Raw genomic sequence first — 16,338 nt, forward strand, 5'->3', positions numbered from 1 at the left:
GCGTCACTCGATTCCACAATCATGCAGCTGCTGGGGAACCTGGTGATGTTTGTTCAGGGAGAGCGGGGAGGGGGAAGCGGGATTGCAGTGGGTCCAGAAATGGAAGCAGCAAGTGGAGAATAATCTTTCAAGAAATATGGGCTAAGGGGAATCTGGGAAAGTGGTTTGGATGGCACAGTCTGGAAAACTGTGGGGAGACCTCTGTTGACTTAATAGCCTGCTATATGCCAGGCACTGTACTTAGCTTCTTACAATATTAACTCATTTACTTCTTGGCTGGTTAATTTTATGTATCAACTTGGCTAGGTCATGGTCCTCAGATATGTGGTCAAACATGTTTGCATGTTGCTGTAAGATATATATATTTTTTTAATTTTTTGTTTATTGCAGTAACATTGGTTTATAACATTGTAAAAATTTCAGGTGTACATCATTGTACTTCTATTTCTGCATAGATTACATCATGTTCACCACCAAAATACTAATTACAATCCATCACCACACACATGTACCGAATTACCCTTTCACCCTCCTCCCTCCCCCCTTCCCCTCTGGTAACCACCAATCCAATCTCTGTCCCTATGTGTTTGTTTATTGTTGTTATTATCTACTACTTAATGAAGGAAATCATATGGTATTTGACCTTCTCCCTCTGACTTATTTCACTTTGCATTATACCCTCAATATCCATCCACGTTGTCACAAATGGCTGGATTTCATCGTTTCTTATGGCTGAGTAGTATTCCATTGTGTATATATACCACAGCTTCTTTATCCATTCGTCCCTTGATGGGCACTTAGGTTGCTTCCAAGTCTTGGCTATTGTGAATAACGCTGCAATGAACACAGGGGTGCATGTACCTTTGCAAATTGGTGTTTTCAAGTTCTTTGGATAAATACCCAACAGTGGAATAGCTGGATCATATGGTAGTTCTATCCTTGATTTTTTGAGGAATCTCCATACTGTTTTCCATAGTGGCTGCACCAGTTTGCATTCCTACCAGCAGTGTATGAGCGTTCCCTTCTCTCCACATCCTCTCCAACACATGTTGTTTCCTGTCTTGTTAATTATAGCCATTCTGACGGGCGTGATTGGAAGAATTAACATAGTTAAGATGTCCATACTTCCTAAAGCCATCTATAGATTCAATGCAATCCCTATCAAAGTTCCAACAACATTTTTCACAGAAATAGAACAAAGAATCCTAAAATTTATATGGAACAACAAAAGACCCCGAATAGCTAAAGGAATCCTGAGAAAAAAGAACAAAGCTGGAGGTATCACACTCCCTGATTTCAAAACATACTACAAAGCTATAGTAACCAAAACAGCATGGTACTGGCACAAAAACAGACACACAGATCAATGGAATAGAATCGAAAGCCCAGAAATAAACCCACACATCTATGGACAGCTAATCTTTGACAAAGGAGCCAAGAACATACAATGGGGAAAAGAAAGTCTCTTCCACAAATGGTGTTGGGAAAACTGGATAGCCATATGCAAAAAAATGAAAGTAGACCCTTACCTTACACCATACACAAAAATTAACTCCAAATGGATTAAAGACTTGAATGTAAGACCTGAAACTATGAAACTTCTAGAAGAAAACATAGGCAGTACGCTCTTTGACATCGGTCTTAGCAACACCTTTTCAAACACCATGTCTGACAGGGCAAGAGAAACAATAGAAAAAATAAACAAATGGGACTACATCAAACTAAAAAGCTTCTGCACAGCAAAGGAAACCATCAACAAAACAAAAAGACAACCTAACAATTGGGAGAAGATATTTGCAAACCATACATCTGATAAGGGCTTAATCTCCAAAATATATAAAGAACTCATGCATCTCAACAACAAAAAAGCTAACAACCCAATTAAAAAATGGGCAAAAGACCTGAACAGACATTTCTCCAAAGAAGATACACAGATGGCCAACAGACACATGAAAAGATGTTCAAAATCACTATCAGGGAAATGCAAATCAAAACTACAATGAGATATCACCTCACGCTGTAAGATATTTTTAAGATAAGATTAATGTCTAGATCAGTAGCCCGAGTAAAGCAGATTACCCTTCATAATGTGGATGGGCCTCACCTAATCAGTTGATGGCCTTAAGGAAAAGACTGACCTCCCCCAAGGAAAAGGAAATTCTGCCAGCAGACTACCTTTGGACTCAAACTGCAACACCAACTTTTCTCTGGGTCTCCAGCCTGCTGGCCTGCCCTGCAGATCTTGGATTTGCCAGTCTCCACAATTGCATAAGCCAATTCCTTAAAACAAATCTCTCTCTCTACACACACACACCCCCCCTCTATTGGTTCTGCTTCTCTGGAGAACTCTAATACACTCTTCAGAACAGCATTAGGTACTATTATTTTCCCCATTACATAGCTGAGAGAACTACGGCACAGAGAAGTTAAGAAACTTGACCAGGGCTACACAGCCACTGGGTAGCAGAGCTGGAATTCCAATCCAGTGTGCCCCCAGAGTCCCTGCTCTTAACCACATGCTACACTGCCACTTCTGAGCACTGACCCGGCGTGTCTGGGGCCAACCCGGAGGGCCAACTGAGAGAGGCAGAATAAACAAGGGAATGAGAGCCTCAGCCTCTTGTACAGACGAGAAACCAGGCATGGGCCATTGCCCAAGGTGGGATTTACAGCGTCACAAGTAGCAGACCCAGGTTTTCAGGGTACAATGTGCATGCTTTTCCCTTCTCCCTCCTACTCTCTCTCTGTGCTTCTTTATCCACATCCTCTCCCCCCTTCAGAATTCCTATGTTCTTCAGAGATGCTCTCAGTCACACCCTCTCAAGCTGCTTTATCCTGGGAGGCCCAGGGCTCCTTGCATTCTGACCATGACCACAGTGCCTCAGAGAACCACGAAGTCACAGAGAATACGGGCAGCGATAAAGCGCCTGTCTACTCAGCGCAGGATATGTTAATGTGGCAACACAATCCATCCCACAACGTCAAGTGTAGTATGTCTGGTCAAATCAATGAACTCCACACAAATAATTATGGATTCTGTTAGCAATTATTTGGAAAATAAAACAAAACAAAACAAAACCCAAAAAACCCTCAAACTTCAGAAATCCCAACAGGTGTTTATTTCCAAATATAAATTCCTAGACTATAATGTGACTACTCAAGGAATTAGGTATCTTAGAAAATATATTTGATATCAAAAATCTCCCAATAATACTTATGCATAGTCTAACAGTTTAAAATTCTGAACTGGGTTCTCTGAAAACTGGTATTTTCAGACTTGACTTTCATGGGAGTGGGAACCAAAGGAATATAGGACCCAATGTGCCATCAGAATCCTAAGCACAAGCATGTGTTCCCGTATTGTTATTATGAGTGTCAACTATAAAGTTCCTGCAGGAAGATTTGGAAATTTGTGTTAAAAGCTTTAGAATTTTGTACATCTTTTTGTGTGTGTGTGAGGAAGACTGGCCCTGAGCTAACATCTGTTGCCAATCTTCCTCTTTTTGCTTGAGGAAGACTGGCTCTGAGCTAACATCTGTGCCAGTCCTCCTCTATTTTGTATGTGGGTCACTGCCACAGCAAGGCCTGATGAGTGGTGTGCAGGTCCGCACCTGGGATCCGAACCTGTGAACCCTAGGCCGCCAAAATGGAGCGTGTGAACTTTACCACTATGCCATGGGGCCAGTCCCCTAGAATTCTGTACATTTTTAACCCAGCAATTCCACTTCTCAAATCTTATCCTTAGCAAAGAATCATGGCCGTGCATAAAGATTTAGCTACAAAGATATTTATCACAGCATTGGTGAGCACAGTAATGTTTTTTCTAGTTGTAGGGGACTGAGCAACCAAATTATGACATCCGTATAATGGAATCCTATGCACTCATTAATACTGACATCATGGAATAATAGTTAATGCTATGTTCATTATATATGAATGATTTTTAAAAGCAAGTTATAGAACAGTACATAGCATATAATCCCATTTCTGTTAAATATATATTTTGTGGAAGGCAGCCTCTAAGAGGGCCCCAATGAGCCCCACCTTCTGCTGTTCACACGCCCGTGCAGTCCACCCCTGACGCTGTACCAATGCTGGGCTCTGTGACTAACAGAAGAGGGAAAGAAGCGAAGGGATGCCACTTTGACATTAGGTTATAAAACACTGTGACTTTCATTTTGCCCACTTGGGCTTCTGTATTTTTAGTTTATTTTTTATTTTCTCTTGGATCACTTGCTCCAGTGGAAGCAAGCTGCCATATTGTGAGCAGGCCTATGGAGACGCCCATGTGGCAAGGAACTGAAACCTCTGGCCAACAACCAGTGAGGAGCTGAGGCCTCCTACAGCCGTGTGAGTGACACTGAAGCGTGCTCACCAGCCCCAGCTGAAGCTGGAGACGAGCAGAGCCCTGGCTGACAGCCCGACTGCAATCTTGCTGGAGACCTTGAGCCAGAACCACCCAGCGAGGTCGTGCCTGGATTCCTGACCCTCCCAAACTGTGAGATAACAGACGTCCACTGTTGTCTAAAGCTGCTAAGTTTTGGGGCAATTTGTTATGCAACAATGGATAGCTAACACATACGTGCATAGTAAAATGACTGGAAGGATATAATCCAAAATATCACTAGTGGTTTTCTCTAGGTGGTTGGATTCTGCGTAATTTTCATTTTCTTTTTTTGTACCATGTTGGCAATGTTTTTCCTTTTTCAGAAAATAAAAAAAGAAAACCACAAGACCAAGAGAGATCGTATATTCCTTCTAAAGAATAAAAGGACAAAGATTAGGAGAGTCAATTTTAGCTCTAATAACCTTTAAAGATTCTTTTTAAGTAAATTAGCTTAAATGTGCAAGGAAAAAAAAAAAAAAAACTCCAAAGAGTGTGCCCGAATGGCATGGCGGAGTAAGCTTTACCTGCCAGAAACCATGCAATGCGCTATGAGCAGCAGCATCAAGTGACTTCAAGGAAAGGAGACTTGCACAGGCTTCTTGAAAGGAAAACTGAACAGTAATCAAGTCATCTGTTAGCCTATCACTGGCACAGAAGTCTTGCTTACCCAGCTTCTGGTCAAACCGCCACGCTGCAACGTAGGCATTGTGTCTCAGACTGCTCTGCGTGGCCAGGGGCACGGTGACATAAATGGGACCATCCACCAGCACCGGTGTTCCATCACTGCTGAGCAAGTGGACGCTGACAGCTGTGACCGGGGTCAGGTCGTACCTGGTGCCATTTCCTGGAAGCAAGAGGCATTCTCCATCACATGAGCACAAAGGACCCAGGTGGGTCTGCGGAAACTGTTTGCAAGAAAATAGTAACAGCTGCCATTTACTGAGTATTGTACCTCCCATATGCCACTTTACACACTTTAAGCACTTTACACACACAATCCTCACCATCACCTTCTAAGGTGGGTAAAATCCTCATTTTACACGTAAAGAAACTGAGGCTCAGAGAGGGCAGTAAATGACAGCTGCCTAAGGGCAATACCCTAGTTTGTGGCAGGGCTGGGATCCAAGCTCAAGTGTGCTGATCTAACTACTGTACTTTGCTGTCACCAAGGGCCTCAAAAGGGAAGGACTTGTGTATAATGTGAGAAGGAGGTGTGTGTGGAAATCCCTGAAACCGACTCCTATACAAAGGGAGACACATGCATGTGTTAATTAATTAATAATCACCATAATGAAACAGATGTTTTAAATTAGAAACTGCTTACACAAAAAAAAGGTGAATTTCTTCAAGGTGGGCTTCAAAATATTCACTTACTTCTATGAAAAGTACAGGATTGAAAACTTGGACTTGAAATATTTACGAGTTATTTTAGTCGCCATTGTTATTTTGATCCATTTAAAAGGAATTTAATATACCAATCACTCTACATTAGAGGCCTTTTATCCAAGCCAATGCTTTAATGACTGTCTATTTCACAGATAAATTAGGGAATGCTTATGAGAGCGATATTATATTTATACACTTAAGCAATCCATTTTAGAAAGATTTTTCTCCAGTGAAATATAGTATCACGAAATGTATTCTGTCATAATTTTAAATCCTTCCTTGAACACAATGACGAAAACACAGTGATAAAAAATTTAAGCTACATTAGAACACAACCTATAGGATTTCTTGTTAACTTACTTATTTACTTACTTACCCATCAACTACCAGAGCTAATGCAAATCTCCAGTCAGTGCTAAATTTCACATTTAAAGTGAATCTAGTGAATTTTAAGAGTTTCAACAAGTTACAGCTAAACCTTCGTAGAGCAAATATAGCTAACGACAGTACCACCTTTTATAATTTATACCCATCTCTCTTTTTCCATGAAGGGAAAGGCATGGAGATGGGAATTTCATCAAAAAGTCCATGTTGGAACCACAGGTTCGAGTTCTGAAATCTTTTAGTCCGACCATTTCATTTTAGGGTTTTCTTTACCAAATTCAGAATTTACCATATTTCTGGCCAAAATATCTTGCGGATGGACACCTAAATGTGCCAGCTGCCCAAAGGTACAAAGAAGCAAAGCCAGGTCTACAGTGTATCTCTCTAGGTTCTGTTAGACTCTCTTGATGAGATACAACCTAAAACTACAGAGAAATCAAGGAACTTACTAGACTTTGTATAAACAACTTAGAGATAATGTTTGCAGTTAGCTGCTGCTTTCATCAAACCTGAGGCAGGATGCCTGAATAAGGAGGCAGCAGGTGGAGTAGAGAGGCACTCTAGACTCATCATCCATCCTTTCCTCCCACTTAACTCTGCCTCTAGATTCCTAGGAATGGCATCCCCATTGTCCCCACTCATCAACCTTCTACTCTCCCTTCCTATTATCTTGCACATTCCTGGCCCAGGAGGACCAGATCCACCCTAACTACTTACGTGGCCTCGGGCAAGTTACTTTACTCCTCTGGGGTCTGTTTTTCTAATCTGCAAAACTACGGAGGTTGGACTAGATGCTTTCCTGCGAGTCTACGGAAAGAAACAGACTCAGCTTAAACATCCGGAAGTAAGTACAGCAATGCAGAAAAGCACATATTAATTTAAAGCAGTACGCCTTCGCTTAGAACATTCGATTTAATGTTCTTTTAAAACTTCTGTTTGAAGACACTGCAGGCAATTACATCTGCTTTCTTGAGGCCTCTTTCCCTTGTCAGTGCTCCGTGAGATGCCTGCTCCTACTCCGTGCTTCCAAATGACCCTCCCTCTAGCCTCCCACTTTCTTTATTCTGGAACGATTCATACTGTGAAGGGCTAAACTGTCTTCCTTCCAGCCCTTGTTATGAGACTGCAACTTCACACACAACACTGAGTTCTATACATAACGAGGCCCTTCCTTCCTGTTCCCTCTTGATGTTACCTGGCTCTCGGGATGTTTGAATAAAGACAGGTATCAGGCAAAAGCAGCAGGATGAGAGGGCAGCCCCAATGGACCACGCTAGGAGGCCTCCGACTCGTCACTTGTAACAGGAGGGGTTTTGCTCAGATTGCATCTAGAATTCTGTTCGGCTCTGCATTCTATTACCAACTCTTCTAGACTATAGGGAAATTTCGCACATGAGTCATTTTACTGACCTCCCTCTGTCTTCCTGGAGTTACTAGTAGAAGTAATTTCTTGAAAACCCCTCAAGAATGCCACAGAACAGTTCTGTGCTCCCTTAGCAACCAGAGGGGAGAGTGTGACGCTGTGAAGGCGCAGCGTCCCTGGCCTGCGTGTGTGATGAGGCTGTCCTATGTGAGGTCAGGAAGCTAGAAGACGGATGGGAATGAGCAAGTGAGGAAGTGGCCGAACCTCCACGTGGCTGTGTTTCTCTATTTACAACTCTGGAAGCTCCCTCTAAACCGGATACAACTCCCCTTAGGACGCTCCAAGGAAACCAGCCTTCAGAGCACTTTCCGATCACATCTGTGGCCTCCGTTCACCCTCCCTGAGCTCCAGTTACAACCTGTCATCTCACACAGGTGCGTGTGGTCCAGGCTCTCACTCTAAGCTGAAATCTCTTAAATGTGTTCTATAAAACAGGAGGCGAACAACTGTGGAGGGGCAGAAGAGAAGCTGTTCACATAGCCGAACTGGAGACGGGTACCTAGTGATGAGATGTTGGGGTGCGAAACAGAGGCCACGCTCCCATGCCCTCACAGTGCCAGTGAACACACCTCTGGGTGGCCACCTTGCCTGGCAGCTCGCAAAGGTCTGAATCTTCCTAGGTTAACTTTCAGTTATTTCAGTGGAAAAGAAGTTGGATGTAACCTTCCAAAGACCTTCTCTCTTCCCTCTGAAATAACAGAGTGATTTTAAAATAAAACGAACTCCTCTAAAATCAATAGTCCTATGTCTCCGTGTTCTTCTTCCCCGTTGTCTCGGATTTCATAATTTATTCAGGAGCTCTTGGAAGTGGGGCACAGAGAAATTAATGAGCTCTGAGGAATGAGGTCGTCCCTCCAACTTAGGGTTTTATGGTGGTGCGCCATTTTGTCAGGAAGACTGGAAGGAGGTTTCCTGCTAGTCTCAGATTGTAATTTATTATGTTTCCCCAAACAGTGCTTTTCTCTCAGGCTTGTGCATTTAAAGTAAAAGCCAACATTTTCTTTCCAATAACGTCTACTTAAGATGACTCTCATGCATCTGTCCAATGACCAATGGCTGGCATATTAATCACATCATCATCACGCAAAAATTAAAGGAAGAAGAAACATTTCTGAAGACAGGTACCACAGAGAGAAAAAAAGTAAATAACAAGTCACCCGGTCACCCTGATCCATAAACAGATGTTTATCAACATTCTACAAAACGGATGAGACATTTCAAGTTTAAAAGCTTTTTTGGAATGATTAGTTTATGTAAAGCACTGGACAATTAAGTGAAATTCAATAAAAGTGTTCCTGGGAAATGCAATAACTTACTCACCTAGCAGGATTGAACCCAGAACAGCCTCTGGATTTCAAGTTTATGTTGTGACTAGTCTACGGTGTCGGGGAAAAGAAGAGGGAGACAAGTCAACACTTCAGGACTTCAGAATCCCACCGTCCATTCACCAGGAGGACTAGGGACCACGTTAGCGCGAGCGCCCCGATGAACTGCGCCATTGGACGTGAACGGAGGTAGAAGGCGCATGTCTCCAGTCTTTTTCTCATAAGGAGAAATAATTCATAAGGAATCATTACATATTTTCTGGCTGGTGGCTTTTAGTTTCTCTGATCTTTGAGCAATGTGTCATGCCAGAATAGGGTGATAATGACCGAGCTGACTTAAGAGGTCTGCCAGGAGAGGATTCAAATTCAACTTCAGAGCCTGATCATTCTTTGCCGAATGGAAGGCAGAGAGAGCAAGTGTGGAGAAAGGAAAAATGTGAGGAAATGCTGGATGCACACAGCCAGTAGACAACAGAAGCTCCTCCTGCCTGAACGCTCCATGTGCTGGTGGGGCGAGGAGTCCTGGTTTGCTCATCTCGGAATCAGACCCAATGCCACCCCTGCCCCTCCCAGCCGTGACACGTGAGTGGGTGGGGCTGTGCATCTCTGCGAGGGCAGCCAGGCAGGCTGCTCCAACGACACACATTCCAGGGGCAAGCCGGTCGAGGCTGAGGACACAGGGGCAGAAAACCTCTAACTCTGATCTTACACTGTTAATCAATTTCAGTTATGAAAACTTGCCTGAATTGAAGAGCTCAGAGAAGGTGCTTAATTTAAGGCAGCTGGTACCAGCAGAAAGGCTCAAAGAGACAAATTCACGAAAATTCAACTCTGCAGTGGTGCAGACTGAATTCCTTAAATAACACAGTTTTGATGCACTTGAACTTGTACGAAGAGCTCCCCCCCACAACTTCGGTCCAGCTCTCTCCTTCATACCAACACTTCCAGCCACACAGAAAGATTCAAACACAGAAGCCCCCGCTGAAAAGAGAAGAGACTCAGATTACCTGTTCCATTTCCATCCAATCCTCTCAAATAAGGGAAGCTGTCCACCTCCACGGGGGAGCTGGCGGCCGTGAGAAAAGCAGTCAGGTCGCTGTAGCTGCTGTTCTCGGGCAACCTCAGCGCTCTCCTCTGGAAATGGACACGGGGCTGCGGCCGGGCACCTGCAGAAATCAACCCTGAGTTACCTCCCGAGGGAGCAGTTTCTGTTTTTAGAAAATGCAAAACCAGAAGTGCTTCTCCAAAGTTCCCTGTGCCTCCCCCACCCCCACTCCTCCCCCCATCTCCACCCATCCCCCATTCCCGCAGGACCCGGAGATGTGACAACATGCTATTATGGGGACAGAAATAATAGCCCATTGTCACATTTGTTTTGACACAGGATGTTATTTAGGTTTTTAACAAAAAGCTTTCCAAGTTCTATTTGTGAGTGGTCTTTTCACTGCATAGCATTTGCCTGTGAAAAAGGGGTAACATTTTGGGAAAGTCCATGTAAGGGAAACAAGTAGATGACAATCTGTTTTACACAAACAAGGCAAGAGATACCCTTTGATACTGTAGCAAACACATCCTTCCGTGTTCCTGGTAAAATCTGGTTTAAGTCCACAGACCACAATGCAGCAGAGCAAGGGAATTAAAGGAGCAGCCTGGACAAGAATTATAAACTAGAGCCTGGCAGTAATGAGCCCTCCTCCTTCTGTGCAAGCTGCCACTAGCGTCCAGTCTACTCTGGCGGGTGCATCCTATTGCAACATATTATGTTGCAGGCTTTATGTTGAGACTCTTGAGATGACGTGAAGCGAGGTTCTTTTCCCCACACCCAACCCCTCTGTGCAGAAGGACCGTTGAGCCGACAGGCCCCACCAGACGGTTACCCTGTGACATCACCCACAGTTTCACTTTGCTCGAGATGTTGTTTTGATTGTCAAACCTGAACCTGTTTTTACCTAAGGCTGTGGCGACAGTCACAACCTGTGAAGGTGCTAAGTCATTTTGCACAAACCCAGCAAAAACAGACAAAAATGAATAGAAATGGGAGTTGTAGCACTTACCAAGAAAAGTACACATTTCTCCCAATTAAAATAAAGCAGTTCCTCAGAAGTGATGGTCTTCCCTGCCATTCTGGTCACGGCATCTCCTACCCCCGGCCTGAGGCAGACCGTGTTTTCCCTGTGGTTGGCTGGAGGCTCCTTCTCCCCAATCCATGGCTGTCCTGGCACAACAGCCCTGCCCACAGCTGATGGTCTTTATACCTACTCCAGGGTTCCTTTGAACCCTGGATCAGAAACCTGTTTTTTTTTGCTGAGGAAGATTTGCCCTGAGCTAATAACCTATGTGCCAATCTTCCTCTGTTGTGTATGTGGGTCACCGCCACAGCATGGCTGCGGACAACTGGTGTAGGTCCATGCCTGGGTACCAAACCAACTGATGTGACACATGCTGTGACAGCATGACATGAATACCTGTGTGCTGAGGAACCAAACACGCTCCCCACTGTGGAACACAGGCAAGACCTCTGCCTGCTGAGAGGACCAAAAAAACATCAGAGGAGTGTAAGGGTTGAAGCTATTCTAAACCAGAGTGTAAATAAAATCTAATGTGGGTATGCGTGGGGATGGGGGGGGCGGTTATGTTCTAGGTACATAAAGCCCATCTTCATGTACTAAAGGTGCTAAAATCCCACACCTTTCAGAAAGGGATGTGATTGGTGGGGATGGGAGGAAGGGGTGGACAGGTCTGCTGGTCTTCTCAGGATGCCTCTCCCACATTCCCCACAGCAGCTGCTCCAAAGTTTCTCTGTTCTTCTCAAACTCAGGGCTCCGTTGCCATGCCCAAATGCTCAGACCCTACTCTACTGAAAATACCGGGGCCACCACTTCCTCTCTCTGCACTTTAAACCCTTTCTTCCCTCTTCTCTTCTGTCTCTTCTGTCCCTGCTCTCCTCCAAGGTCAACCCAAGCATCCTCACTTTGGCTTATTTTATTGCAGGGCTCAGCTCAAGCAACTCTTCTTCCCTTCATCAATAATCTTTCTCTACGGGATTTTCCTCCTCAAGTAGCAAATATACTCATTTCTTCCTCATCTAGAAAAATAACAAGAAAACATGACTTTAACTCTGTCATTCCCATAAGCGACTGCCTTCTCTCCATCCCCCAGCCCCCAGTGATGTGGCTTTTCACCCACAACACAGGCTGCCCTTGGAAATGTCAACTGAGGACTGCAGAATCTGCAAACCCCACGACCACTTCCCAGCGTCATCCTCGCCGACCTCGTCACAATGGTCCACACTGTTCACCGCCCGCGCCCAGAATTCCCTCCTCCTTGGCATTTGTGGTCCTGTTCTCTGCTCTCTCCAGAGTCAACCCGCTTTCTCCTTTCAAGTCCTTTTTTTCTCCTCCTACTTCCAATGAAACAGTCCCTAAAGGGCTGCCTTCAGGTGCCTCTGCTGTCTCTGGACTGTCTCCTCTGACGCCCCTCCAGCGCTACAACCTCAGCTGTGACCTTCCTGTCCAGCCCGGGACTCTCTGCCAAGCTCCATGTCTGCATTTCCTCTGCCTTCTAGACACCTCGACCTGGATGCCCACCAGTCACTCTGATTTTAGACATCACCTACCTTCCCTCCCACTTAACAAAACCCCATTGTCCCCAACATCCACGTTTGATTCCAGGGCGTCGTCATCATTTTCCCTTTCTACTATTTTGCACATTCCCTCAGGTGCCAGGACTGGCCAATCTTTCCTTATCAACGTTTCTAGCATCACCTTTGCCTCCCCTCCTGCCTCCATCCTACACTACCTACATCACTCCTTGCCTCAACTATTATAAAAGTCTCCTAACCGGCCCCTGGGCTTCCCCTTACTCCTTTTCATCTACCGACCCGTGGACTGTTCTAAAATTCCACTTTCCCTGCCCAGAAACCTTCATTGGATCTCCACCACTTAAAAATTAACAATGGCGGCAACGATTATAGACCAACATAGACTCAAACTACCACTCCACCTTTCACGTAAGTGAGAGGTGCAGAGTTCAGTGCTTCAGAATTTACGAAGTTCTTATATACATATTATTTCACTTAATATTTATAACAACCTCGTGAAGAGGGAACTCTCTCCTCTCTTTATAGGGGAGGAAACTGAGGCCCAGAGATGTTAAGTGACTTGCCCAAAGTCATTCTGCTTGTAAGAGGCAGAAATGGATTCTTTTAATTCTAACCTCGGTCTCCCTTCCTAGTACACCACGCCCACCTCAGAAGAGATGCTCCCTTATTGCCAGTCAGCTCTGCATGTCTGCACGACCCTCTGCTTCTCCGTATGCGCTCCTGCTTCTCTCCACGTCTGAAGCGCCCTCTCCTCGTCTCTATTTGCGTAACCTACACCCCGTCCAAGATGCATCTCAAATGCCACCTCGTCTATGTAGTCTTTCATGATCCCACCTCAAGCTCTAAGCTCTAACTGTGTCTCACGTACAGCACTGATCTCTCTGTGCCTTGTGTTATATTTATTTGGATATTTGCACATCTCTCTAATCAGAGGTGCCATGAGAAGAGAACATGGGCAGCAGAACCACTTAGCTCTACGTTTAAATCCTGCCCCTACCACATTCCAGTTGAGTGACTTTGGGCTTCAGGTTGTTTATCTTTAAAATGGGTATGAATCATGCCTGCTCATCATATGGTTGCCGTGATGCTGGATCAGAACACACATGCATGATGCCTAACAGTGCCTCCTGGTACATAATAGGTGCAGGATGAGCAGTAATTTCCCACCTCTTCTCCCGTTTAGACAGAAGCTCCTTAAAAGCAGATATTCTGTGAAACACATCGCACTGTGTCCTGTATACAGCTGGCACTCAACAATATTTAGAGAACTGAATATAGAGCTATACTGGGCAACTCACTCCGTTCCAATAACGGTCTGTCTTAATTCTGACCAGGTCAGGGTTCCTCAAATCTCAGGAACGTTCCCCTTAACGTTTTGGGCCAGGTAATTCTTTGTTGGGGAGGAGGGCTGTCCTGTGCATTGCATGGCCATGTCTAACAGCATCCCTGGCCTCTACCCACTAGATGCCAGTAGCAGCCCCCAAGTTGTGACAACTAGAAACATCACCAGACATTATCAAATGTCCCTGGGGGGCAAAACTGCCCCTGGCTGAGAACCACTGCACAAGATACTCTGAGCATCCTCACAATGGTCCCAACAACATGTACCGAGAGTCTCCTCTGTAACAGGCACAGAAGATATGAAGAGGAAAAGAACAAAGCCTCTGTCGTCCATCCTGAACTCAAGAGTAGAGAAAGCAGTCATGGAAATGGCTTAATTATCACAGTGTTTTAGGTGCTAAAATAAGAGAGCTATGCTAAAAAGTACAGGAGAAACGTCAAGAGACAGCCACCAACCGTCCGGGAGAAAAGAAGTTCCACAGGTGATATCTGTGAACTGTGTCTTGAGGCCACGCGGAGGCCGATGGAAGAGAGAGCACATCCGAAAGCAGGTCGAGTACGTGCAGGAAGCTTGAGGACTTCCGTGGGCGCCAGTGCAGGCTGCGTGGGGCCTGGGGCAGAGGAGGAGGCTTGTGAAGGGCAGGGTACATCCTGCTCAGGAGCGTGGACTGGAGGCGGTCTGCAGCGGAGAGTCTACGGGGGTTACTGGTACGGAAATGAACTCATCTCGTTTGTTTTTACCCAGTTCTGATAGCCGGGTGGGGAGCTACTGTGGGTGGAGAGAGGCAGAGTGATCAGGAGGCTGTTATGAAAGAGTTCAACTGAGAAACGATAAGGTTCCAAATAAAGACAGTGGCCCAGGGAATCAAAACTGAAGAGGCAGCTGGGGTTGAAAGCCATTTTTGGAATACGAGGAAGGCAGGGAAGTAAGAACCTGCCAAGGAGACTGAGAAGCAGTGAAGAAGAGATGGGTAGCAAGAGGGACGAGGAAGAAGAGAGATTCAAGAAGGAGGAAGGGTTAGGTTTGCACAGCCGGGGAGAAGTCAGAGGGGACAAGAACCAGAAAGTGGCCACCGGAGCTGGCAACTTGGTCTCTGTTGAACTCAGCATGAGAAATTCCTAAAGAACACGTGAGGCAAAGCAAAAGGGAGTTGGAGGCGTGCAATTCGCGAGGGCAGACTTCTCCAGTGTCTGGGAGGGAAAGGAAACAAGAAGACTGGAACTTGAAGGAGAAATAGGGATTGAGAAGGGTTTCTCTTGGAATAGCAAAGACTTCGTAATTTGGGGAGCCGAGAAAGAACTAGACGAGAAAGATGGAAGATTCAGCACAAATGGAGGGAGGTGGGAAAGGACGACATGAGGAATGGGATCGAGTGTGAATGGAAGGGGCTCATGGTTGGAGGGGAAGAACCACAGGAGGGCACGTCACAACATCTTCTTAGAAAAGGGGTAGAAAGAAGGCCACCGAAGGCATCCTTCCCTCCTGGCCTCTATCTTCCCTGTTGGCAAAGTCATTGCTAAGAGGAGGGCACGAAGGTGGGGTGGGGTGAAGAGTGCGGTGGAGAGCTTATGGCACCACCCTGGGGAACAGAAAAAGGACTGTCTAGGGCACAGTGAAGAGAGCAGCGAAGAGGCCCAGCAGAGGATGGAGACCACCAACTTGGGTGGTGCCCACAGGCCTGACGACAGTGTGGCCGTGAGCAGTCCAGGGCATCTTTATGGTACCTTCTTGTTTACCGACACCATGTTCTGAGTCAACAAAATGCCCCGTTTCTCCTGATACAGCATGAGGGTCTGCTAGACGCTTCGGGAGCCAGAGCTTCTAGTCCCCAACATTCCAACAACTCCAGCATTATCATCTGTACCTTATAATTAATCTTGAGACGTAAACTTTGGAATCACCACCAAACTCCTCCCCACTCCCCACAAGGTTTTGGTGTGAATGCCTTTTTCAGCAAAGTACAAAACACTCCCAAAGAAAATGATTCTTATAAAATAACTGACAAGCATTCTCTCTTACCATCTCATCGAAAAGTTTAAAAGCAATTTGCTAGCATTCTGTGACAATGAGCACATTTTCAGATACAGCCGATGTCGGGAAGAATCCCGATAGTTAACCAACGATTAAGTTGCCCTTCCCCTTCGCCATACTGTTATCATAGGCTATTCTAGACTTTCTTTATACAACAATGTCAACAATAACAACACGATTGCTTTCCTTATTTTTAAAACGAAAGGATCGTTGACTGCTAAGGCTGGTTCCATTGGAAACTTGCATTTATCGTACACTCGTATGTCTGATGGCACTCTACATAATCCCATATCTGATGAGAGAATAGTTTTATGCTGTATGTGGTCAGAATGGAAAATACATACCATACCTACAGAGAAGAAAACAAGTGGGAAATCTTTTTATTTTTCAAGGAAAACTCTCATTAACCACGAGTTTATTCTATTTTATTTGGTTGTAAATATTTCAAAACAGAAACTT

The 16,338-nt window shown here is 45.1% G+C and overlaps 1 protein-coding gene across 1 annotated transcript in view; it reads right to left on the reverse strand.

The window, feature by feature from the left end:
* FAM171A1 (family with sequence similarity 171 member A1) overlaps positions 1–16,338 on the reverse strand; it is a 130,117-nt gene that overhangs the window by 26,704 nt on the left and 87,075 nt on the right. The window contains exons 4-5 of the mRNA XM_058532479.1: positions 9,913–10,071; positions 5,055–5,231 (exon numbers count right to left, since the gene is read on the reverse strand). Coding sequence (XP_058388462.1) covers positions 5,055–5,231; positions 9,913–10,071 — 336 coding nt within the window. The remainder of the gene's footprint in view (positions 1–5,054; positions 5,232–9,912; positions 10,072–16,338) is intronic.

This window comes from Diceros bicornis, chromosome 36 (assembly GCF_020826845.1).
Source record: "Diceros bicornis minor isolate mBicDic1 chromosome 36, mDicBic1.mat.cur, whole genome shotgun sequence".
In the NCBI taxonomy this organism is placed as follows: domain Eukaryota; kingdom Metazoa; phylum Chordata; class Mammalia; order Perissodactyla; family Rhinocerotidae; genus Diceros; species Diceros bicornis.